This window comes from Aulonocara sp. 'chitande type north' Nkhata Bay, unplaced genomic scaffold (genome assembly GCF_057382095.1).
Source record: "Aulonocara sp. 'chitande type north' Nkhata Bay isolate Kocher_YH1m ecotype deep benthic unplaced genomic scaffold, A_spYH_male_GT1.1 unmapped_scaffold_20, whole genome shotgun sequence".
NCBI lineage: Eukaryota > Metazoa > Chordata > Actinopteri > Cichliformes > Cichlidae > Aulonocara > Aulonocara sp. 'chitande type north' Nkhata Bay.
In genome coordinates, this window is record NW_028234352.1 from 1,621,593 (window position 1) to 1,647,500 (window position 25,908).

At 41.1% G+C, this 25,908-nt stretch overlaps 1 protein-coding gene across 1 annotated transcript in view; it reads left to right on the forward strand.

Annotated features, from left to right (window-relative positions):
* Positions 1-25,908, forward strand: part of LOC147300676 (NACHT, LRR and PYD domains-containing protein 3-like) — a 292,597-nt gene that overhangs the window by 259,352 nt on the left and 7,337 nt on the right. The window contains exons 2-11 of the mRNA XM_086285021.1: positions 7,319-7,439; positions 7,524-7,625; positions 7,913-8,029; positions 10,257-10,335; positions 12,324-12,528; positions 12,689-14,477; positions 15,671-15,844; positions 16,058-16,231; positions 16,408-16,581; positions 21,893-22,066. Of these exons, the coding sequence (XP_086141147.1) occupies positions 7,351-7,439; positions 7,524-7,625; positions 7,913-8,029; positions 10,257-10,335; positions 12,324-12,528; positions 12,689-14,477; positions 15,671-15,844; positions 16,058-16,231; positions 16,408-16,581; positions 21,893-22,066 (3,077 nt within the window). The 5' untranslated portion in view covers positions 7,319-7,350. The remainder of the gene's footprint in view (positions 1-7,318; positions 7,440-7,523; positions 7,626-7,912; positions 8,030-10,256; positions 10,336-12,323; positions 12,529-12,688; positions 14,478-15,670; positions 15,845-16,057; positions 16,232-16,407; positions 16,582-21,892; positions 22,067-25,908) is intronic.

The window sequence follows — 25,908 nt, forward strand, 5'->3', positions numbered from 1 at the left end:
AGAGACTTGGAGGAGAGAGACCTAATGTTTAATAATCCACATTTCACTGTTTTACTCTTTGGTTCAGATGTGGATACTGTATTGTTCTTTCTTTGTGATTGTTTATGTTTAAGTTGTTTGTTGCTGGTTTTTAGTTTGTTTTTTGTCTGTTTGGAAGCTGACACAGTCTCTATGGAGATGGGTTTTTGGGGGGGTAGCAGGAGGAGAGAAGCTGCAGAGAGGCGTGTAAGACTGCAACTCTGCTTCCTGGTCCCAACTCTGGATAGTCATATTTTGGGGGGTTTAATAAACTACTACTGCATGATGTAAAGCTGAAGTATTACACAGCTTTATGAACCTCCTGTTATCCTGGTAGACGAGTACAGCAATAAATCTTTTACTTGAACATCTTCTGGCTCCAATAAGCTTTGAAATGTGACCATGAAGTCAGAGACACACTGACTGAAACCCACAGCTGTGACTGTGGATCACATCCACACACAGTGTAGCTGCTGTCTCTGTGTGAGGTCTGTGTATATATGTACATATTTATGCTTATATTCATATTCTCTTATTCCCCTTTATTTGATATCCTAATTCTGTGCTGTGTAAAAGTTTGTCGGTGTTCTGCTGCTACAAACTGGATTTCCTGGAGGATAAACATGAGGGATTCATAAAGTTCTATCTCTCTGTTAAAATCCCCCAAAATCAATGAAATGTGAATTTCAGGCAGACGTGTTTTTAAAAGAGTCTCTTTAATGGAAAAATGTGTTTTTAAAACCAGCCAATAGGAGCGTCTGTGGATATCAGCTGAGGCTGAACGCAGGAACACCATCACATATAAATACACAGAATTAAATCACTAGATAAAAGACGTCATTAAACAAGGATCAAATCAATATGTCAGAGGTCAAAGGTCAGTCAGAAGAGGTGTGGTTAAACACTGGCAGTGCAGCGACCTAATGCAGTTTGGTTACCGCCACGGGAAAAGCCCCGCCCCCTCTGAGCCTCCGCTGTGTCCTCAGCACATCCAGGAGCAGCAGGTCAGAGGGGGCGGGGCCATGTCAGGACTTATTTTAAGTAAAATTTAAAGTGGAGCGACGGCAGGAGTCACACAGCAGTAACCAGCTCTGTCTGCCAGGGTCAAAGGTCAAACAAGTCCTGCAGCTGACCCACACACAGACTTACACTGATCCACAGAGAGTGATGAATCCACACATACATCACTCGGCTGGAGGAAGCTCGGTTTCCACACCGTCCAATCAGAAACTAGTGTTGACGCTGAGACCCGTCTCTGTAACAGGAAGTCCATGAACAGGCAGACCCTCTGCAGCAGGCTGACCTGTGACCTCTGAGACAGAGGGAGGAGTTTGTGTCAGCAGGGGGCGCTGCAGCATCGCCTGAGAGCTTTAAGAACAACAGCAATAAACAGGAAGTGAAAGTCACACTTCTGTTGGTGTGCGTTATCAGCAGACCTCCACCCTCTGCAGGAAGCTGAGATAAGAAGCAGCCAATCACAGAGCAGAGAGCATGTGACTTCCTGTTCCTGCTGTTACTGTGACAACAGCTCCTGGGACAGAGAGCAGCTTTCTAAAGAGGAAAGATGTTGCTGTCACCCCCGGGTGTCATGTGACCCACCTGATGTACCGATTTAAGACTGTAAGAACAATAATAACAACATGTTTTAGTCAGGTGATCCATGCAGAGCAGATCCATGTGACCAAACACAGCTGGATCACATGTTTCCTCTCCTGGAAACAGAAAGCCTTCATGTATAAAGGCTCATGTACCCACTGAGCCCTGCTCTCAGATCTGTGAGGCTTTAACAAACAACAGTTTAAAGTCATGTTTAGCATCTTCTGTCAGTGTGGAAGGTCACACACTTTCCTGAGTGTTGAACCCTGAACTACTAGCTGTTCATGTCAGCCTGGACATAAATACAGACCTGCCTGCTGTCATAGACCCCAGCACTCACATGTTACTTATAAGTGACTCATATGTATGCATGTATATATTGTGTATGTTGTGCTATTTCTTACTTAGTGTGTTGTGTCTTTGTTCCTGTTTGTGCTGCAGCACTGTAACCTAAATAATTTCCCCTGGGGATCAAAAAAGTATTCTGATTGTGATTAAATGAAAGCAGTCAGAGCAGAGGACGGTGATGTAAGGAATGGGATTTTAATCAGCCAGTCTCCTTTAACTCTCAGCATCACAAAGTAATGTGGTAACATCTGGACTGATGTGTTTACTGTCAGCTAGTTTAAATGCTGTAGGCTGCAGCCGCTGCTCTAACACTATAACTGTAACAGGGCTCAGTGCTGCTTCTAACAGTCTGAGCTGCTTCAGGCTTTATTTGTGAGGAGCACAGCAGCTTACAAACACGTGGCTGGGCCTGGACCCAAAGGAGTGTTTGTTAAAGCCTGCAGTGAATCCAGCAGCAGAATGATGGAAATGCAACACAGCAATGATGAAGAGGAGCAGCATTACAGCCAAAGTCCAGTTCATACAGTTAGGTCCATAAATCAAATAAGGGAAAATAAAATGTTGTTGGATGCACCTGTCTGCAGCCTTAATGCTCTCTGGTCACTATGGTAACGCGTAAACATTTCTTTCAAAATAAGACACACGACTACAACACGGGAAAAGACCCAGGGAAACGAAGTTAACGATAAAAACCCTGAAAACCATTGTTGGATTTATATTTTATCATTGTCATTGTTATTGGGGAATATCTAACCATATATGCTTAGAGGTGTAGAACCAATTGTGTAATGATAGTAGTCTTTAAAGACTTTGTGTGACTCCAGAGTGTTCTGGCATTCACACCCACGTCCTGGGATCATGGGAGAGGTGCTACCTTCTTATTGTTTTGTGGTAGGATGTCTGTTTTAGTCTAAGTGCCTTTTGTTTAGATGAACTGCTGGACTTCCAGACCAGCAGGTTTAGGGAAGTCGTTTATGGGGTCACACTCTGACTCCACACACACACACACACATACACACACACACACACACACACACACACACACACACACACACCTACATAACATACAGACTGGTACCTTTGTTCACGTGTATGTTAATGAACCTATGTATATTCATGTAACCTCAATAAAAGAACAGTGTTACGAGGGAACGGACGAGAGCGACTGTGGTCAAGCGAAGGAACGGCATTGGTCCAGTTCTCTCCCGTGCACGAGAAACATAAAGAACTACTCGTGTCTTGCTTTGCTGTGTAGCTGGATTGAACGATCCAGCGAACAGGTTTATGCTACAAACCTATCAACCATCAATTTCACACCGAGCCTCGACTCTCACGGCCCGGTACCAAACGACTCACGGACCGGTCCGTGACCCGGGGGTTGGGAACCGCTGAGTTAACGCATGAGTAGTTCAGGGCTGCACGTCATTTTCATTGTTAATATCTTTGTGAAAAGCACATTGATGTGAAAATCTTCATGAGAGTCAGAGGCCCTACAACACGATTAAAGATTCATTCAAAAGAAAATCACAAGTTATTATCATCTTCAGAACATTTCATTAAACATTAGAGACAGACTGCTGAGTACATCTCATCTCTATCCAAACAACCTACAGTCCACAAACACATCATGAACCAGTGCTCTGGGCTGTGGTCTGTCCCCAGTTACATGGATCAGCTGGTTCCCTGGAGGTGACTGCTGCTGTGGTTTGGAGCGGATGAATAAACCTGAACTGAATCAGGTGTCCAGTTACTTTTGGTCCCTTTATACCAGGCTGTCACATGTTCAGCATGTGAAACTCCTCCTCCTCCGTGAAAACGGGTGTGGGTCACAATCAGCCAAGGTTTTGGGTGAACCCATTGTGAGATCTAGCCCCACGCTATCATGTGATTTCCTGTGATCAAATGTCCCAGGATGTGAGTGGGCGTTAAGACGTCCATGTCCCTCTTCAAGCAACTTAAAGAAGTCCAGACGCTTTTCTTTCCAAGCTCCTTCAACAACATCATTCATAGAACAACTTCCAGCTTCATTTGCTCGGCTACAGTTTGGATGGATTTGCATTTAAAGATGCAACAAGACTAAAATGGTTAGGGTCAGGAGGTCAAAGGTCAGAGCTCCTGTGGGTCTGAGGGCGGCCTCACGCTGGAGAAGGATGAAGGAGTCTGACCTGAGCCAGTGTTTGACATGAACACATCAGCACTGCTGTCAGTGAGCCTAACGACAGCCGTTAGCATCATTTCAGTGTTTCAGTCATAAAAACACTTCCTGTCTCTGTGGTGGTTACAGTGACATCATGCAGTTTGTGCTTTGACCTCCAGAGGGCGACAAATCAGCACAGACAGAGAGCTCCATTCAAACTTTGCTGCCATCAGGAATAATTCTTCAAATATAATCATCAGTGTTTGAGCAGTTATGATATCAGGGACAATCTAGACATGTGTGACAATACTGAACATGTCACATGACACACCTCAAACATCATGTGATCCACTCTCAGTCTGCACTTTCATTCATGACTTCAACAGGTTGAAATGAGCTTTGAAGAAACATTCAGTGAAATTAATCTTTCATGGATTCATGTGAGCAGCAGATGAACTTTGTACCAACAACATCTTCAATAACAGAGTCTGAATGAAGCTCAGGTGTTGATGCTGCTCACTGATTGGACGCTTGCTTTCAGCTCTGCTCTCAGTCTTTACTGCACAGGTGAAGGTAGAAAGTGTGACTGGATCTATAGACTGGAAACAGAGAAACATGCTGAACATTTGAAGCTTTGCAGCAGAAATGTTCATGTTACAAATACAGCAGAGCTGATCTGGGATCAGTGTGTTCACACCTGCAGCTACAACAAGGTTTCATGTCTCCACACGTCAGCATGTGAACTTTACTCTGACTCAGTCTGAGCAGTCAGACGGCATATTTTTAAAGTTAACACATCAGCACACACAGAGCTGAGCCCCTCCCACCTGTGCTGAGTTTCAGGTGGAGCCCCGCCTCCTTCCAGGAAGCAGCTCACCTGTGTGTCCGTGTTTAGTGTCCAGGTGTGGAGTGGAGCTTGTTGTTGGTGTGTGAAGAAACTGTAAGTTTGCTTTGTTTCCTCCTTTAACAGTTTGTCTTTAGGAACTTTACTGTTTGTTCAGCTCGTGTTTGATTTCTTCACACAACAAACTGTGTGTGTTTGTATTTCCGGTCTCTCCATTAAAGTCAGTGTGTAACGTTTTCCAACAAGGCCGAGTGTCTCCGCCATTTTCTGGCCTTGTGTGATCAGAGTCCGGGAATCAGACTAAACACACTGAATGTGGCCTGAGCTCAACCGGAGAGCCGCTGAGCTCCAGATGTTTTTATTTACACGCACAGCAGGAGACAGAGAGCGCACTTTGTAAATGAATACTTCGTATAGATGTGTGTTAGATTCAGGTTCAACATGTCGGTCTTAAAAATACTGCGTCACAAACTGTTGGCTCCTCTCCAACAGGAAGAAGTGTTACAAAACACACGAACACACATGGCATTTAGTTGTTAAGAAACGGAGTGGCGGCGGTGTTTTGAGATGTGAGAGATTTGAGACGTTTAGAGCAAATCTTGTGTAGTTAGTGTGTAGTTAGTGTGTAGTTAGTGTGTAGTTAGTGTGTAGTTAGTGTGTAGTTAGTGTGTAGTGTAGTCAATAGTGTTGTTGTGTGTGTCAGAACAATGAGGCGACTGCTGAATGTTACAGGTGTTACAGCAGTGACACATCTGCTGCTGTCAGGCCTGCAGGTATCAGGCTGTTGTTCTCCTTCATCTCATAGTGGACAGAAATTATTTTTTGGAGCGGCACAAATAATTTGTGTGGCATCAGATTTGATGCAGAACAGCTGATTGTTCTGTAAATAGTTTGAAATGTTTATTTTTAAAAAAAACACCTTGGCTGTAGTTTTTTGCAGTAAACAGCTGCAAAAAACTCTGTTTGCATAACTCAGTTACTTTTTTGAAGAAGTAACTATATAATTAACTGCCCAACATTGGTCATTATTTACTGTATGTTGCAGACAGAGTTACAGACTCTCTCCCAGACCACAGACTCATAATACAAGTCAGAGCTTTATTTAAAGAAAGTTGTGTTTTCAAAATTGAAGTTCAAGTTATTTTTCCTTCCAATAGTGTTAACATGCTACAGGTCATGAACAAGATTTTCTTTTTTAACTTTCATTGTAAGTGGGCTAAAGCAGTTAATTAAAAGTAGTTTAACAGAAATGTAAACGCTGTAAATTGATTATTTTAATAAACATGTAACTTGGATGGATTCGACGCTGGCGTGACCACAGTGCACACGTCTAATGTCGCTCACAGTGGATCGCTCAGGGAGGTTGTGTGTTCGCTCAGACAAGTGAAACATTAGAGGGAACATTGCTTGTAAGTGCAAGCTTTAAACTCTCATGGATGAGTAAAACTCATTAGAAACACTGGCGAGCAGTGAGTGAATAACAGGTCTGACAGCAGCAGCAGGGACGGTGCTGTCATAGTTTAATGTGGAGTCTGTTTGAACTCAAACACTGAAGAGCAAAGAAAAGAACTTTAATGGTTCTGGGTCCCTTTGTCCAAGCACTTTGCATTTTTTGTATTATGGTTTATGGTTCTGGTTCATTTACAGTCTTATTTATGCTTCTTTGAGTTTCTTATACTTCCTGTTTAGTTCCTTGATCATTAGATTCCCTCTGTGTCTCTGTGTGTTTCTGTGTGTCTCTGTGTCTCTGTGTGTGTTTGTGTGTGTTTGTGTGTGTTTGTGTGTGTTTGTGTGAGGCCTGGTGCTCCATTCTATATTTCCTCAGCCTGTCATGTCTCTCTTGTCTCCTCTTTCCCTCACTCACTCTCGTCTGCCTTTCCTCCACTCCTCTGTCAAGCTCACGTGTCAGTGTTGTGTTCCTTTGTTTGCTGTTTTATTGTGAAAGTCTTGCATTCTTTCTTCAGTGTGTTTCATTTTTCCTGTGAAGGTTCTCAGTCATCCAGGTCATCATAGTTTAAGGAGCTTGGAAAGAAAAGCATCTGGACTTCTATAAGTTGCTTGAAGATGTTTCGCCGTTATATTTGGGTCCTACCCTGTCTGCATTATGCAGCTAGTTCAAGACCAACATTTTTCTAGTTTCCCAAACAGTGAATCAGTGTGTGTCAGTGAATGCATCGTGTGTGCTTCAGGCTCCATCTAGTGGACTGATAGCAGAGCAGCTGATGGCAGATTCCTCTGCCTCACACTGCTGTCTGACTGCATCCAGCTGACACTGAGATGAAGCAGGAAAGAAGCAGCTGATATTTGGACAGCACACATGATGAAAGGAGGATTTCAGCTGATGTGCACATGAATGATTTGTGTTTCCTCTGCAGGTAGAAAGTGTGTGTGAGCTGAATTGAGCAGCATGGATCAGTGTGAGGACAGAGAGGAGGGAGTCCCTCCCTCTAAAAGCACTCTGTGTGGGGAACATGAGAGCCAGACCAAAGCTCAGAGGTGAGATGACCATCTCTAACTGTCCATGACTCTTCTCCATGTCACAGCTCAGCACTGACATCACTGCTGCATCATTATTCACAGGAACCAGCCTGGACCTCCACCCAGCTCTGTGTCCTTACAGAGTGACTGGTCTAAAGATCTTCGCATTTATTTTAAATCCCAGCCTGTGTCTGCTGCAGAGAGGTGAGCTGTTAGCAACATGAGCTCTTTGATGTCAGTTTATCTGATTTAAATGAACTGTTTGATGTTTCCTGGTCTCTAAACTGCATCTCAAAGGAAGTCACTGAACCTTTATTCCTTATTTCTATCAAACATGTCCAACATTTAAATTCCTGCTGCTCACAGTGGGACCATCAATAGTCCTGCACAGTGTAAATGACCCCTGGGTGGCGCTCTGTTCTTACACTGTGAAACACTACTTTGGAGTTTCCTTCTGCTCATTCTCAAAACACATTTTTCTTCTCTGACAGGATCCATGGGAGACCTGCTGGACCTGAACCTGGACCCAGCTGTGTGTCCTTACAGAGTGACAAGTCTTTAGATCGTCTCATTGATTTTAAAGTGCAGCCTGTGTCTGCTGCAGAGAGGTGAGCTGTTAGCAACATGAACTCTTTGATTAAACTGCTTGATGTTGTTGGATATAAACTACAAACACGTCGTTCCCTCAGTCCCATTTAAACTGTCTTTTAAAACAAGCCTTTGGTTTCTAAACAACTGAAAACCCACTTCAGCAAACAGGAAGTGATCAGAGCGTCCGTCCACTTCCTGTCAGGCCCTGCAAACATTTCATATTGAAGAAAAGTCGTTGACATCTCACATTTTTACTCCACCACATTCAACCATTTTGACATTTTACAGCATGAAACTCTTGTCACATGACTCCTGTTATGTTATAGAGTCATGTGACCACCAGGGAGGGATTTGTATGGATGAAACACATTCAAATCAATCTGATTCATCAATGGAAACATTTTTGGTGTAAATGCAGCAACATTGAAAACGCTGAAGATAAAAACACAACAGATGAAATATGAACAAATCGAGGCTTTGAATACACGTGTGTGTGTTTGAGACACAGAGATAAATGGATTGTGTGTCTGTCCTATTGCTGCGTGAGGGTTTTATTGTAGATTTTGTGCGTGTACACTTTTGACCACGAAGGTGTTGAAAGGGCGTAAAACAGTTGGAGGCACCAGAGTGAACACTAGTGCTGTCAGTAGATTAAAACATGACTAATTAATGACACAATCTTCTGTCATTAATCCTGATTAATCACAATTACTTGATCAATAGCTGCAGTTACATTTTTCCAACTTTATATTTAAGCCTGTAACAGACGTTTACACCATATAATGAAGTCAATGCAGAATAAACACAAAGAATGTTAAACGCTTCAATTCAAAGAGACTTTGAATAGTTTTCAGTCTTTAACTCAGCTTCTCTGCTGTAAATACAACTTTGTAACAAACATATATACTAAAAGCTAAGTGTGCACTAATATATAATAATATATAATCTATATTACTGCTGTTAATGAAAATGTTTAATCAGACTCATCACAGGGTTACTGTGGATTCATTTGGATTAATCACCATTAAACATCATTTTTAATGTAAACGAATCAAATTTCATTTCATGAGCAAACAGACTCGAGAGAAAAGGGCAAATTTACACACTTAACATGTTTATTGAACATGTAAACATTGATTAACCTCCTGAATGAGCCGACCCCCCCAGGGACAGTCCTGCATGCTAATGATGGGCTCAGCTCTGTACCTGCAGGATTCTGTCAGCCACAAACTCCTCAGCTGATCCTGAATCTGAGCCCATCTGTCAAACAATCATTTTCTTCACAGGTCTGTGGAGGTGGCACTGATCCTGCAGCAGTCTAACACTCTCTGTCACTCTTCTTCAAGTCTTTGACACGAGGAACCAAAACTATGTTATTAACAACACTAACAGGTCTGCAGTTTGTCCACTTGGCAGTTGTGTCATCAGTGCTTTGCATTGTTGTGATATTTTAAGCTGGAAGTGCTTCGGTGAAAAGAAAATTCCTTCTGTCACGATGTGCAGAATCCTTCATGTTGGTCGGCTGGTCCGTCTTGTTATTTTTTTAATACTCAAACTTTCCATCGAGAGGTCAGTGTGTGTTTGTCATCTTCCATATTGAGCTGATTGGTTCAGATGCCGTCACTAACAGATGTGCTGCACATCTGCACGTGTGCAAAGGTAACTCTACTCGGACAAACTGCCCGAAGTGCGTTGATAGAAACATTTCAGGGATTTTGAGTCGTTCTGCTCTCCAGATGTGTCGTGTTAAAGGTTTTTATCATGTTAATCATGATAACAGATGAACCCCTAACCCTACATGTTAATTTTGACAGCACTGGTAAATCCTTTTTAATGTTCTTCTGTCAGATCATTGATTAGACTCGACTCCAAATACGAGACTCAGAAAACTCAAAACTCAAATCAAAGCAATGAGAAAAGGACTTCTTGTGTTAGAATGAAAACATATGGAAGTGGTCAGGTTTCAAACACTCGATGAATCTGCTGCACAGTTACATTCAGGGACCTTTGGCCTCCTGAGAGCATTAGTTGATGGTTCATCACAGTTTTCTCAAAGTTTCCTCTGAGCTTCTGCAGCATCATCACTTCCATCACTGATGAAAGAAAGTTCACAGAAAACAGAAAATATATCTTCAGAATCTGAGAGTCTAAAACTTGACAGACTTGATTCAGATGAAGTTATTTGAGCAGAAACTCCTGGATCTTTATCCTGTGTTGATCTAATCCTTCATGGTTCTTCCACAGAGTGGACCAGCAGAGCTCAGAGGTTCCCAGTGGTCAGTCTGCCCAGCAGCATCAAACACAGCTGGACTCCATATTTATGGTCTGTACATGTACAACAACTACTTTATTATTAATAATAATGCATTTATTTATAGGTCCCTTTCAGAACACCAAGGACTCTGTGGACTAAATGACCAAAAGAAAACAAACTTTGAAATCAGACGGTGCAAATGTGATCACAGGGAAACGTTTTAAACATCGAGGCTTTAAACAGAAACCAAAGTGAAACAGTTTGTAGTCGAGATCAGTGGGAATGAAGCTGAATAACTGTTTCTTCAATAACTTTGAGCTCTTAAAAAACAAAAACCAGCTGAAAGTCTGGCTGCTCTTATGAAAAGTACAGAGAAATTATGGGTCGCTCAACACTTGTGCACAATATAGGAGTTTAAATAAATCTGAAGAATAACTCAAAGTCCTACAATCATACTGATAAAGTCATCTACAGCTAACTATCCAAGTGGATTTGTTTAAGACAGCTCCATCTGCTGGTGGCCCTCTGCAGGTTCATGAAAGGGGCGTGTTTATATTGAAAGTAGTAGAGGAAGTAAACCCCACGGGAAGGAGGAGGACTCTCAGCAGCTTCCAGCTCATATTCAGACATTTGACTTCTCACTGAAAGCAGCAAGTTTGAGTGTCTGTACCTTAGTTAGAAGAGATAACATGGTCATAGTAATTAGAGTTGATTGAGCAATGCTGTCCTTATAATGTAGTTTATGATTTTTATACATCTTTTTATGGACAAGTCCAGTTTTTCTGTAGAGCCTCTCAAGTTGGTGACAGCAGTCAAAGTTCACGTGTAAACCAGAGCAGCAAATCAGGTCCAAATGTGTTGTTCACAGTGAGTGGGATCATCATTGGCTGCTATGTTAACCTCCTGCAGCAGGATGTGTTTGGTCAGAGAATGGATAGATCACGAAGTCATTGTTGAGTTTAGGGAGACAGTAGACAGTTGGAGGAGGTTCAGCCAGTTGACACACAGTAGATAAAATAACTGAAGGCAGGAGCAGACACCTGTATGACTTTCCACCTCTCACATAGATTATTTCCCTGGGCAGCGCCACAGGGCTGGTAGATGTAAACAAAGCTGGAGGAGAGGATTGATTCATCTGAGAAAAGTCACAGAGTTGTGTCTTGATGCTCAATCATCCAGGTACGTAAATCCCAAAAAGCTTGATTCTGTTCATCTGGATGTTTTCAGTGGGAGAAACGTTTCATCATCATCAGGTGACTTCTTCAGTCTCAGCTGACTGCAGGTTTCAATCTTATAAACAGGACATTTGTATGACTGAAACCAGCCCACTGAAGGAACAATGGGCTGGGAGGTCAGTTCATTGATCATTGGTACGCATATTGTCAGGACCATTGATCAATGGTTGTTGATCAATGGTCATGAGTCCAGTTCACAGAGAGCTGGGGAATGGCTGCAATCACAGCATGTAAGATGGTGACAGTTGTACCCTTAGGCCCCTCCTCCATTCAGAGATGGTCTTTCCTTTTCACATAAATGGCCTCCTTGACTCCGCCCTCAAACCAGCGTTCACATTTACTCAGGACCTTCTTGATGTGAAGTTCTTCTGCTTCGCTGGCTGCTGTGTCTGTGGGGATGGTGTTTGTTCTGTGTTGTAGTGTCCTGATGACGCCCAGTTTGTGCTCCAGTGGATGATGAGAGTCAAACCTTAAATACTGATCTGTATGCGTAAACAGAGTGAACCTTTAAGACCAGTTGTCTGTACGATCAACTCAGTCACCTGAAACATCTCCAAGTTTCTGGCTTTGATCATCAACCTGTTGGTAGTTCAGCTCTGAACACCAGTGAAATGTTTCTCCCACTGAAATCGCTGCATTCATATGAACAGCATCAACGTTTTGGGATCATGGAGTTGTGGACAAAGTCTCAGTTAATCAGATAAAGTCAAACCTATAATTGGTGAAGAGTTCGTGGATGATATGCCCCTTGATGGTAAAGAAGTGGATGTTGTGTGGACTAAAGTTCAGAGTGGTGGGTCATTCATAAATATTCTGTTCCAGCTGCTGGAGGACAACATCATCACTTTTGTGAAGAACGAGCTGAAGAAGATCCAGAAGGCTCTGAATCCAAATAAGCCCCAGTGCTTGGAGTTTCAGAGGGAGGATGATGAGCAGAGGAGAAACAGCAGAGAGGCATTTGTGAAGATCACAGTGGACTTCCTGAGGAGAATGAAGCAGGAGGAGCTGGCTGACCGTCTGCAGAGACGTAAGAGGATTTATCTAAAGATTTAAGCTGCTGGATAAATGAGAGACTTGTGACACCAGTGTGTTCAGTCATTTCTCAGTGGGTCAGAAATTGTCATCAGCATTTTGTAAAATATGATTGTTAAAGTTGTATTTTTATTATTATTATTCATAACTTCCAGCTGCTGTTTGTCATCGTAACCTTAAGTCTAAGCTGAAGAAGAAGTTCCAGTGTGTGTTTGAGGGCATCGCTAAAGCAGGAAACCCAACCCTCCTGAATCAGATCTACACAGAGCTCTACATCACAGAGGGAGGGACTGCAGAGGTCAATGATGAACATGAGGTCAGACAGATTGAAACAGCATCCAGGAAACCAGACAGACCAGAAACAACCATCAGACAAGAAGACATCTTTAAAGCCTCACCTGGAAGAGATGAACCAATCAGAACAGTGCTGACAAAGGGAGTGGCTGGCATTGGGAAAACAGTCTTAACACAGAAATACAGCCTGGACTGGGCTGAAGACAAAGCCAACCAGGACATCCAGTTCATATTTCCATTCACTTTCAGAGAGCTGAATGTGCTGAAAGAGGAAAAGTTCAGCTTGGTGGGACTTGTTCATCACTTCTTTACTGAAACCAAAGAAGCAGGAATCTGCAGCTTTGAAGACTTCCAGGTTGTGTTCATCTTTGATGGTCTGGATGAGTGTCGACTTCCTCTGGACTTCCACAAAACTACAATCCTAACTGATCCTAGAAAGTCCACCTCAGTGGATGTGCTGCTGATAAACCTCATCAGGGGGAAACTGCTTCCCTCTGCTCGCCTCTGGATAACCACACGACCTGCAGCAGCCAATCAGATCCCTCCTGACTGTGTTGGCATGGTGACAGAGGTCAGAGGGTTCACTGACCCACAGAAGGAGGAGTACTTCAGGAAGAGATTCAGAGATGAGGAGCAGGCCAGCAGCATCATCTCCCACATCAAGACATCACGAAGCCTCCACATCATGTGCCACATCCCAGTCTTCTGCTGGATCACTGCTACAGTTCTGGAGGATGTGCTGGAAACCAGAGAGGGAGGACAGCTGCCCAAGACCCTGACTGAGATGTACATCCACTTCCTGGTGGTTCAGGCCAAAGTGAAGAAGGTCAAGTATGATGGAGGAGCTGAGACAGATCCACACTGGAGTCCAGAGAGCAGGACGATGATGGAGTCTCTGGGAAAACTGGCTTTTGATCAGCTGCAGAAAGGAAACCTGATCTTCTATGAATCAGACCTGACAGAGTGTGGCATCGATATCAGAGCAGCCTCAGTGTACTCAGGAGTGTTCACACAGATCTTTAAAGAGGAGAGAGGACTGTACCAGGACAAGGTGTTCTGCTTCATCCATCTGAGTGTTCAGGAGTTTCTGGCTGCTCTTCATGTCCATCTGACCTTCATCAACTCTGGACTCAATCTGCTGGAACAACAACAAACAACATCCAAGAAGTCTGAAACAGGAGAATCTGCAAAGAAACACTTCTACCAGAGTGCTGTGAACAAGGCCTTACAGAGTCCAAATGGACACCTGGACTTGTTCCTCCGCTTCCTCCTGGGTCTTTCACTGCAGACCAATCAGACTCTCCTACGAGCCCTGATGACACAGACAGGAAGCAGCTCACTGACCAATAAGAAAACAGTCCAGTACATCAAGAAGAAGCTCAGTAAGAATCTGTCTGCAGAGAAAAGCATCAATCTGTTCCACTGTCTGAATGAACTGAATGATCGTTCTCTAGTGGAGGAGATCCAACAATACAGGACTTCAGGAAGTCTCTCCACAGGTAAACTGTCTCCTGCTCAGTGCTCAGCTCTGACCTTCATCTTACTGTCATCAGAAGAAGATCTGGATGAGTTTGACTTCAAGAAATACTCTGCTTCAGAGGAGGCTCTTCTGAGAATGCTGCCAGTGGTCAAAGCCTCCAACAAAGCTCTGTGAGTAAACATGTTGTCATCGCTTCATTGTTAAAATCATGGGAAATAAATCAGAAATGCTGAGTTCAAAGAGCACTGTAACATTTTTTTAAAATAGTAAATTAAATGATCATCAGTCACTCGGTAAATATATGGTAGTTTTAATGTTTCACTCCAGCATTTCTAAAACACACTTTGTTCTGTAACTCTTATCAAAGGACAATCCAGACCCAGCCTATAAGAACATGAGCTCTGATGCTTCAGCCCCTCTGACAGGTTTATTATCCTCAGCTTGTTCATTTGTCTCCAACTCCAGGAGTTTGGTTGTTTTATTCTAAAGCACAAACTTCACCTGCCAGACTTCACCTACATCTTTTTCTGATGTTCATAATTTAAGTTCAAGTTTGTATCTCACTTTCAGTGCACACCCTCCCTTTTTAAATATAAATCTCTGCTGTGCTGTCATGTTTTCATCCTGTATGGAGGGAGAAACTCGGTCTTCATTACTGAAATTGCCTCTAAGGTCGTGTTTCTTGTCAGTAACCATATGTAACTGTAAGGCTTCCATAACCAGTGTTATCACAGAATTACAGTGGGTTCACTCTGGGTCCTCTACAGTTTCTTCCCACTGTCCACAGACATGCAGTTAGGTTACCTGGTGATCTAAACTTCATGCAGGTGTGAGTGAGAGTGGTTGTCTGTCCCTCTGTGGGCTTAGTGGAAGAGACTGGATGGATCTCTGCTTTGTCTTTGATATATGCTGACAGCAAACATTCTCCATGAAGTCTGCATTTCAGCTCATTTCCTTTATACGCACCTTTAACAGGAAGAGTTTTATACAGCTAGTGTTTAAAATCAAGTGTTATTCACAATACACAGGTAATGAGCATGATTATTGAATTACTAAAATTTTCTAAAATAATTGTTTTAGTTAATATTGTATGACAGTGTACACAGAATTATTAGCTCAGTAGGCAGAGTGGTCGCCCCATGATCATAAGGTCAGGGGTCGAATCCACCGAATAGTTACCTTGTGGTACCCCTGAGCAAGGTACCATCAAGGTACCAATCATGTGCACTGGACTGGTAGCACTCATAGTCTCATAGGTTTAAATGAATTTTTTAAAAAAAGGGTTCAACATATAAACAAATTTAATTTGATCACATATATTCTTTGTTTTTTTTTGTTTTTGTTTTTTTCCTTTCTCTCACAGACTGAGCAGCTGTAACGTCTCAGAGAAAGGCTGTGAAAATTTGTTGTCAGTGGTCAGCTCCCAGTCCTGTAGTCTGAGAGAGCTGGACCTGAGTACCAACAGCCTGAAGGCTTCAGCAGTAAAGCTTCTGTCTGCTGCAGTGGAGAGTCCACATGCCAAACTGAATGTTCTGAGGTCAGATCAATTTGTATTCTGTTTAGTTCTGTTTGTTTATGTGTTTGATGTTTGTTTTTGTTTATGTCTTTATCCAGTTATCCTTGTCTCATAGCATTTTTATTCATTTCAAAGTTAAACAGAAGTTTTACTAACCTGCTCAGCACAAGACAATAAGCTATTGCACCTTGATTACACTTTAACAACAATCTTTATTCATGTTTTTATCTTCAGACTTAACATCTGTGAACTCTTAGAGGAAAACTGTGAAGCTCTGTCCTCAGTTCTCAGCTCGCAGTCCTCTAGTCTGACAGAGCTGGACCTGAGTATCAGAAAGCTACAGGATTCAGGAGTGAAGCTTCTGTCTGCTGGACTACAACGTTTAAACTGTAAACTGAATACTCTGAGGTCAGATCAGAAAACATTTAGTTTTTAGAATTATTAATTAAAGTTCATACATATGATGTTGTATCTTAGTATGTTTATGTTTCCTTTAAAAATAGAAAGTCAACATTTAATGTTGTGAAATGTATTAACAAACTCTACACGAGTACTTGTTTTATAGATTGTCTTTTATTTTTCAGACTGAGTGGCTGTAACCTGTCAGAGAGAAGCTGTGAAGCTCTGTCCTCAGTCCTCAGCTCCCAGTCCTCCAGTCTGAGAGAGCTGGACCTGAGTAACTCTGACCTGCAGGATTCAGGAGTGAAGCTTCTGTCCGCTGGACTAAAGAGTTCACAGTGTGCAGTGGAAACTCTCAGGTCAGGATTCAAACTTTTCCACAGATGATCATTTGAAATGTGATTTATATTATTGTATAAACAGGTAACTTTTACAGCTGTCAAGTGAACTTTTATTTACATTTGAGAGGATAATTGGACTCTGAATTACTAAAAGTTGTTATAGTCATGTCTTTGTTTATTTAAAAAAATACTTCATGCACTGCCTAATTTAAAGATTTAGGCTCCTTTGGGCCCATAATATATATATTTGATTTCTTTGTGAATGAAATTAGGAGGATATTGGCGACTGCTGATTGGCTCGCTGTTTGTTTTTTATTCACAGTACTTAATTTTAAAGGCTGATTTCTCAAAATGAGATGTTTATCTTTTCTTCTACAACACGTGGAGCCACCAAATCTTCTTGCTTGATTTATTCATTACAGTTTGATTTAAAGAATATTAGACTCGTAACATAATAAATATATTTATTTCACTTCTTCTTGAGAGAAAGAAAGGGATGACTGGGTGAGCTCCAGTGGTTCATCCCAGCAGAGAGAGCGGCACACTGGGCTGCAAATGATCACAGTAGTAATGGCCATAGTTTGATAAAACAGGCAGTCTTACCCTGCAGATAATACAGGGTTCTGGTGCCGATGTGGGGGAGGGGAGTCGCCCGGTACTAACTACATACTACTAACTACCTCATCCAGATGTCTTCCGTACTAAACCTGATAAGAAGTAACTGCAGTAGCCTTATAGGTCAAATCAGTTTCACCTGTTAAAGTTAGCTCCACTATTAATTAGGGGTGGGGGAAAAAATCGATACTGTGTAGTATCGTGATATTTTGTTTGCTAATAATGTATCGATACAGGGACAGCAGAAATCGATATTTTGTTACAAACAATTTTTTCTCTGAAGTCAACATGCTCTGGAGTCAGAGCATGTTGACTTCAGAGCATGTTGATCCTTTTTCTGAGCAACAATCCTGACATTCCTTCACTGTCCAAATGTGTTTAACTTTTTTTTTTGGCAGCAATAAACATGACAGTTTACTTATTTTAATTTAAGACATGTTTAATTTTAATTAAGTTTGAAACTTTTTTATTTAATGTAAAATTATATATTTTTTAAATTTACTTTCAAATTCTTCAGTTGCTGAAGGGGCTGCATAGTTTTCATAAATTGCATAGTTCAGAATAGCTATAATTGTACCAGATGGTTGCATTCAGTTAAGTTGGACTAGACTGTAATACAAACCGTTCAGTTTGTCAACAATAAAACTGACTGAAATGAGAGAAAGACTGAGTGTGAGACTTTGATATTAGATAAAATGAATATTGATAAAGTTTACCTTTATGTGCAGAATTTAAATATCGCAAAATATTTTAAAAAATCGCAATAATATCGTATCGTGCGTTAAGTATTGTGATAATATCGTATCGCGAGTTGTATGGTGATTCCCACCTGTACTATTAATGGTGTCACTTGTTATTTCTGGGATGAGTTTAGTAGCCTGAACAGCTGCTTAAAGGAAAGTAATTAAATAATTAAAATAACCTAAGTCCGGGGGAACCTGCAAGAGCTGTTTGCACAAAGAATAATGCTCAGACTTTGAGGTTTTATCGTTTTACACAAGGTTTAAAAATGAATGTCCACAATTGAATTGCAGAAATTGTTATTGAGCTAATACTGATGTAGTTGTTATCTTTGGTAAGGAGAGGTTGGAGGAAGGATGAGCACAGTCAGGCCTAAAGATGCTCTTAATAATAATAATGGATTGCATTTATATAGCGCTTTTCGAGACCCTCAAAGACCCTTTACAATCCCACTACAGGGAGTGCAGAATTATTAGGCAAGTTGTATTTTTGAGGAATAATTTTATTATTGAACAACAACCATGTTCTCAATGAACCCAAAAAACTCATTAATATCAAAGCTGAATGTTTTTGGAAGTAGTTTTTAGTTTGTTTTTAGTTTTAGCTATTTTAGGGGGATATCTGTGTGTGCAGGTGACTATTACTGTGCAGAATTATTAGGCAACTTAACAAAAAACAAATATATACCCATTTCATTTATTTATTTTTACCAGTGACACCAATATAACATCTCCACATTCACAAATATACATTTCTGACATTCAAAAACAAAAACAAATCAGCGACCAATATAGCCACCTTTCTTTGCAAGGACACTCAAAAGCCTGCCATCCATGGATTCTGTCAGTGTTTTGATCTGTTCACCATCAACATTGCGTGCAGCAGCAACCACAGCCTCCCAGACACTGTTCAGAGAGGTGTACTGTTTTCCCTCCTTGTAAATCTCACATTTGATGATGGACCACAGGTTCTCAATGGGGTTCAGATCAGGTGAACAAGGAGGCCATGTCATTAGTTTTTCTTCTTTTATACCCTTTCTTGCCAGCCACGCTGTGGAGTACTTGGACGCGTGTGATGGAGCATTGTCCTGCATGAAAATCATGTTTTTCTTGAAGGATGCAGACTTCTTCCTGTACCACTGCTTGAAGAAGGTGTCTTCCAGAAACTGGCAGTAGGACTGGGAGTTGAGCTTGACTCCATCCTCAACCCGAAAAGGCCCCACAAGCTCATCTTTGATGATACCAGCCCAAACCAGTACTCCACCTCCACCTTGCTGGCGTCTGAGTGGGACTGGAGCTCTCTGCCCTTTACCAATCCAGCCACGGGCCCATCCATCTGGCCCATCAAGACTCACTCTCATTTCATCAGTCCATAAAACCTTAGAAAAACCAGTCTTGAGATATTTCTTGGCCCAGTCTTGACGTTTCAGCTTGTGTGTCTTGTTCAGTGGTGGTCGTCTTTCAGCCTTTCTTACCTTGGCCATGTCTCTGAGTATTGCACACCTTGTGCTCTTGGGCACTCCAGTGATGTTGCAGCTCTGAAATATGGCCAAACTGGTGGCAAGTGGCATCTTGGCAGCTGCACGCTTGACTTTTCTCAGTTCATGGGCAGTTATTTTGCGCCTTGGTTTTTCCACACGCTTCTTGCGACCCTGTTGACTATTTTGAATGAAACGCTTGATTGTTCGATGATCACGCTTCAGAAGCTTTGCAATTTTGAGTCTGCTGCATCCCTCTGCAAGATATCTCACTGTTTTTGACTTTTCTGAGCCTGTCAAGTCCTTCTTTTGACCCATTTTGCCAAAGGAAAGGACGTTACCTAATAATTATGCACACCTGATATAGGGTGTTGATGTCATTAGACCACACCCCTTCTCATTACAGAGATGCACATCACCTAATATGCTTAATTGGTAGTAGGCTTTCGAGCCTATACAGCTTGGAGTAAGACAACATGCATGAAGAGGATGATGTGGACAAAATACTCATTTGCCTAATAATTCTGCACTCCCTGTATTCATTCACTCTCACATTCACACACTGGTGGAGGTAAGCTACAGTTGTAGTGGTAGGTTAGGTTTTGCCCAAGGACAAAATGACCAAGACAGAGAGAGCTGGCTCATCAGACAGACAAGCTCATCTTGTAACCTACTGGTTCGCTGGTCAGCACACCAGCTGACTAGCGAACCGGCTAACTAGCACACCAGCTAACTAGCACACCGGCTAAATAGCAAATCAGCTAACTAGCAGACCAGCTAACGGCAGCCACAAGCTGAAGGACGATTAAATGTAGTGGAGATATCAGAGATGACACTGGTGTGTCCGATTCACTCTTTAGCACTCTGGTCACTCCGGTGTGTCAGCCAGAACACCACTGAAGGCCAAATGATCCCAGCATGTGGAATAAAGAGCTTAAGGTTTGGTTTGAGACACTTTATTCTTTCACTGATTGATTCTTGCGGCTGTGATCATGTGTGTGGTTTCTTACAAAAAGGAAGTACACAATACAAATACATGACAAATAAGATGAATAGATAAGTTACATATCCAGTTATATGTACGTACATCAGTATAGCTAATATAGCCATATATAAGGACAAAGATCACAGTACTATAATGCAGTAATGTTAAACACAAAGGTGTATATCTACATAAATCTGTCCTATCAGTGATCAGGGTACTGTAGTATACTTCCACTACATAAACTATAGAAACTAAACGACATTAGTGTGACTTTAAGTTACCATCAGTACAGACGAACTGATGGTAGTTGTACAAAATAAAGGCATTGCAATTATTGTGAAGGGCTTCCAGTTAAACTAAGATCAGCTGATTACCTCATAACAAATTGTTTGGTATAGAACGCAGCTCCCACTCTTCATTAATATCATGTACTGTAACTCCCAAGTAACCATGGTTACCCAGCCACGCCCAGTAGTCTCCAGAGAGACCAACAGCTGGTGCACGTTGTAACGCCGTGGCTTTCATAGTCTCTCCTTTTTCTACAGCTCATGTGTTCTTCTTGTGATGGTGCGTCTTGAGGGAGGCTCATACATGCCATCATTTGTTGATCCTAAGAACGTTCCTCAGACCGACTTCTTCAACAACACTAATCAGCCTGCAGTTTGTAGCTACTCACTTCACTGTGGCGTCTGTTAGCTTGTCTTTCTTTGGTTTTATCCTGACTCCTCCCACTAGCTGAATCTACGTAGTCTGCCCAAGCCTCCCACCTCTGTTTGTTTGGGTGGTTTGTTTGCTGCCATCAACAGCGTGTAATGCATTTAAGTGATACTTCAGACATGAAGTACTGCGACAATAAAAAACTCAACTTTGCTTAAAAATAACTTTAGTTGTATCAACACTGCCCTCTGGAATAATTAGACTTTGGTGACAAACTGATGTGATCTCCATGTTTCCTTTGTTGGACTGTGGGCGAGTGTCAGAACTGAATGTACTGAGTAACATGTGGAGTTTAAATATGTGTCAGTTCCAGTTTTAGAGCTCTAAAGTGCAGCTATCATGTTAGGAATATGTTAGGAATAGACAGGAACACTGAGCACACTGAGGTCAAATCTTTATTTATCCAGTTCATCTGTAGGCTGAGCTCAGTCCATCCATTTAGTGAAATGATGTTTAAAGGTCTCCTTGTTCTGTGAGCGTGCACAGATCCTGAAGCAGAAAGCCTGGGTTAACAGAGAAATGATCATCACTGTGATGATGCTCACCATCTCTGACTGGGATTTGAGGTTTTGTCAAAGCGGCAAAGAAAGCCTGGCTATGTTGGACTGGGTGTGGAAGCAGCTCCCAGTTTGAGTTCAGGAGACAGACACCCTCTCTACTTTGACGATCAGCTTCAAACTTTCCTTTTTGATAAAACTTATAGTTAGAGCTGGATCAGGTGACCCTGAACCATCACTTAGTTATGCTGCTATAGAGATGGATAACAGATGGATTGTTGTTTTGTGTGTCTGCAGTCTGTCAGGCTGTCTGATCACGGAGGAAGGCTGTACTTCTCTGGCCTCAGCTCTGACCTCCAACCCCTCCCATCTGAGAGAGCTGGACCTGAGCTACAATCATCCAGGTCTCTCAGGAATGAAGCTTCTGTCGGCTGGACTGAAGGATCCAGGCTGGAGACTGGACACTCTCAGGTATGGAGAGAATGTCTGATATAGGAGGAAGAGCTGGAATCATTTCCTGTGTCTTTCACTCACTTCCTGTTTGTTTCCTGCAGATGAGACATGAACAATCACACATGCAGGAATATTTTCAGGGACAGACACACTAGTCTAGCTGGATAGTACATGGATATTTATGTAGGGGGTCTTCAAGGAGTCTGTTTGCAGGAACATTAATGATAACTGATAAGTCATGTTGAGAGTTTCATTAAAAGTAGACTTACAGTTAGGTAATATTTGGACAGAGACAACATTTTGTAACTTTAGATACAAGTATCAGCCATGTGTGTGTTTCCCATGCTGTATGTCCACAGTCACAGTGACAGTCAGTGACACTGACAGAAGGATGAAACAAGGCTGTGAATCATTTCAGTCTGTGTGTGTGACAAAGAGGCAGACAGGAGCAGCTAACATTTGGAAATGGAAGCTTACTGGAAACACTACATTCACGGCTGAATTCACAATAGATTTGTTCTCAAGTGCACATTTAGCAGCTAATGCTAATACTGTTTTCCCTTTGCTTTCTACAGCAGCTATTGCTAAGTAGGCCACTTTGCTCCGCTAAGGATTTGTGTGACCATGATGGAGACTCTGATAAGCTAATGCTGCTAAGCTAATGCTGTTTATGGGCCCTGTTAGAATCAATATTTCATTCTCATTCTGTTGTTTGAGAACAATATTAACGTTTCACATCATTATAACACAAGAGAAAAGGGTATTGGCATTAGCTACTAGTGCTTATTCACCTCAAATTACCTTTAGCTGCTAATGGCAGCCTACTTAGCATTAACTCCTCACTAATATAATGCTAATTTACATCAAATTAGCATTAACTGCTCATATTGTTATAAGGAAAGAGAAAACGGTATTAGCATTTGCTGCCCTAACCCTAACCCTAATTAGGGGTGAATAATTATAATTATTCACCCCTAATTAGAATAAGCCGCTAAAAGCAGCCAACTTAGCATTAATTCCTCACTTTGTTGTTACCCAACGGAAAAGAGTATTAGTATTAGCTACTATCATTTTTAATAAGTAAGAGAAAACAGTATTAGCAGTAGCGCATAATGCTAATTCACGTCAACGTAGTATTAGTTAATAATGGCAGCCTACTTAGCATTAACTGCTCACTAATATAATGCTAATTCGCATCAAATTAGCATTAGCTGCTCAAGTTGTTATAAGGAAAAAGAGAAAACGGTATTAGTATTAGCTGCTAATAATTATTCACCCCTAATTAGAGTTAGCCCCTAATGGCAGTCTACTTAGCATTAACTCCTGACATTGTTATAATGCAGGGGAAAAGAGTTACCAATATCGGATAATGCTAATTCTCATCAAATTAGCATTAGTTAATAACGGTAGACTTCATATCATTAGCTGCTGTCATTCTTACAAAGCAAACAGTATGAGCATTAGCTGTTAATCCTTTTTCATCTAAAATTAGAATTAGCCACTAATGGCGTATTGTTAAAAAGTAAGAAAAAACATTGTTAGCATAAGCGGATAATGCTAATTCATCTCAAATTAGTATTAGCTAATAATGGCACCTGCTTAGCAGGTGCCATTATTAGCTAATTTCTATTTACCTAAAATTAGCATTAGCGACTAATGGCAATCTACTTAACATTACCTCCTCACTAATACAATGCTAATTCACATCAAATTAGCATTAGCTGCTAACATCAGCCTACTTAGCACTAGTTGCTCACATTATTAAAAGGGAAGGGAAAAGTTTTAGCATTATCGGGTAATGCTAACTCGCATCAAATTAGCATTACCTAATAACCAGCGTTCTTAGCATTAGCTGCTCACATTGTTAGAAATCAAGAGAATATGGTTTAAGCATTAGTTGCCAATGCTTATTCACCTAAAATTAGCATTAGCCACTAATGGTAGCCTATAGCAAAAACTTCTTAATGCTAAATGAAGTTAATTAATGCTAAGTAGGTTTAACTGAAATTAAAGTAGTGTTAGCATTAGCTGCTGATATTGTTAAAAGGTAAGATAAAACATTGCTAGCAGCAGCGGATAATGCTAACACACATAATAATTAGCATTACCTAATAATGGCAGCCTTCTTAGCATTAGCTGCTCATATTGTTATAATGCAAGGGAAAAGAGTTGGCAAAAACAGTGTTAGCATTAGTGGATAATGCTAATTCACCTAAATTAGCATTAGCTAACAATGGCTACGTACTTAGCATTACCTACTAATATTGATATAAAGCAAGAAAATATGGTATTAGCATTAGCTTCTAATGCTTTCTCATCTAAAATTAGAATTAGCCACTAATGGCATCCTATTTAGCATTAACTCTTCACATCGCAAGGGAAAAATTAGAATTGAATAAAAAAAAAAGTGTTCACATTAGCTACTTGTATTGTTAAAAAGTAAGAAAAAACATTGTTAGCATAAGGGGATAATGCTAATTCACCTCAAATTAGTATTAGCTAATAACGGCAACCTACATAGCATTAGCTGGTCACATTGTTATAAAGCAAGAAAATATGGTATTAGCATTAGCTTCCAATTCCTATTCACCTAAAATTAGCATTACCTGCTAATGGCAGTCTACTTAGCATTAACTCCTCACTAATGTGATGCTAATTCACATTAAATTAGCTTTAGCATTAGCTGCTAGCATCAGCCTACCTAGCACTAGCTGCTCACATTGTTAAAAGGGAAGAGAATACGATATTAGCATTAGCTGGTAATATTTATTCACCCCTAATTAGAATTAGCCACTAATGACAGCATACTTAGCGTTAACTCCTCACATCATTGTAATGCAAATGAGGCTAACTTGCATTAAATTAGACTGCTGTTATTAGCTAATGCTATTTAGCAGTAGCTGCTCACATTGTTATAAAGCAAAGGAAAACGATATGAGCATTAGGTTCTAATGCGTATTTGCCTTAAATTAGACGTAGGTGCTAATGGCAGCCTACTTAGCATTAGCAGCTCAGATGTTGTAATGCTAGGAAAAAGAGTGTTAGCATTAGCCGTTCACATTGTTATAAAGTTAAGGGAAATAGTGTTAGCATTAGCTACTCACATTGTTAAAAAAAGTAAGTGTTAGCATTAGTGCATAATGCTAATTCATGTCAAATTAGCATTAGTTAATAACGGCAGCCTATTTAGCATTAGCAGATAATGTTGACCTTGGCCCACTGGAAAAGTTCAGAACTAAAGATTTAGGAGTGTTTCTCGATAGCTCTTTCTCATTTGAGAAACAAATGAATTCTGTTATTACAACCAGCTGTAAGGTTTATATTGTTGACTGTCATTTATGCTTAGAAATATTTACTCATATATGCTTAGAGTTGTATAATCGATTGCATAATGATAGAGGTTTGATCCTGAGTAGTCTGTAAAGACTCTGTGTGCCTTCCAGAGTGCTCTGGCATGCACACACCACTTGGGGCCATGAGAGAGGTCGTACCCTCTCTTACTGATTTATGGTGTAGGACAGGGGTCTCAAACTCAATTTAGCTGGGGGCCGCTGCAGGCAGAGTCTGGGTGAGGCTGGGCCACATTAGGTTTTCCACAAGAATCAGAATCAGAATACTTTATTGATCCCTGGGGGAAATTATTTTTTGTTACAGTGCTCCATTTTAAACCAACATTAAGACAAGACAGACAATACGCTAACTAAGAATAGTACAATATATACATATATATACATACATACATACATAAGTCACTTATAAATAAATATTTGGAAAAGAAACATGTGTAGTTGTAGCAGCAAACAGTGTGTTAAGTGGATGCGTTGTACAGGGAGATGGCCACAGGCAGGAATGATTTCCTG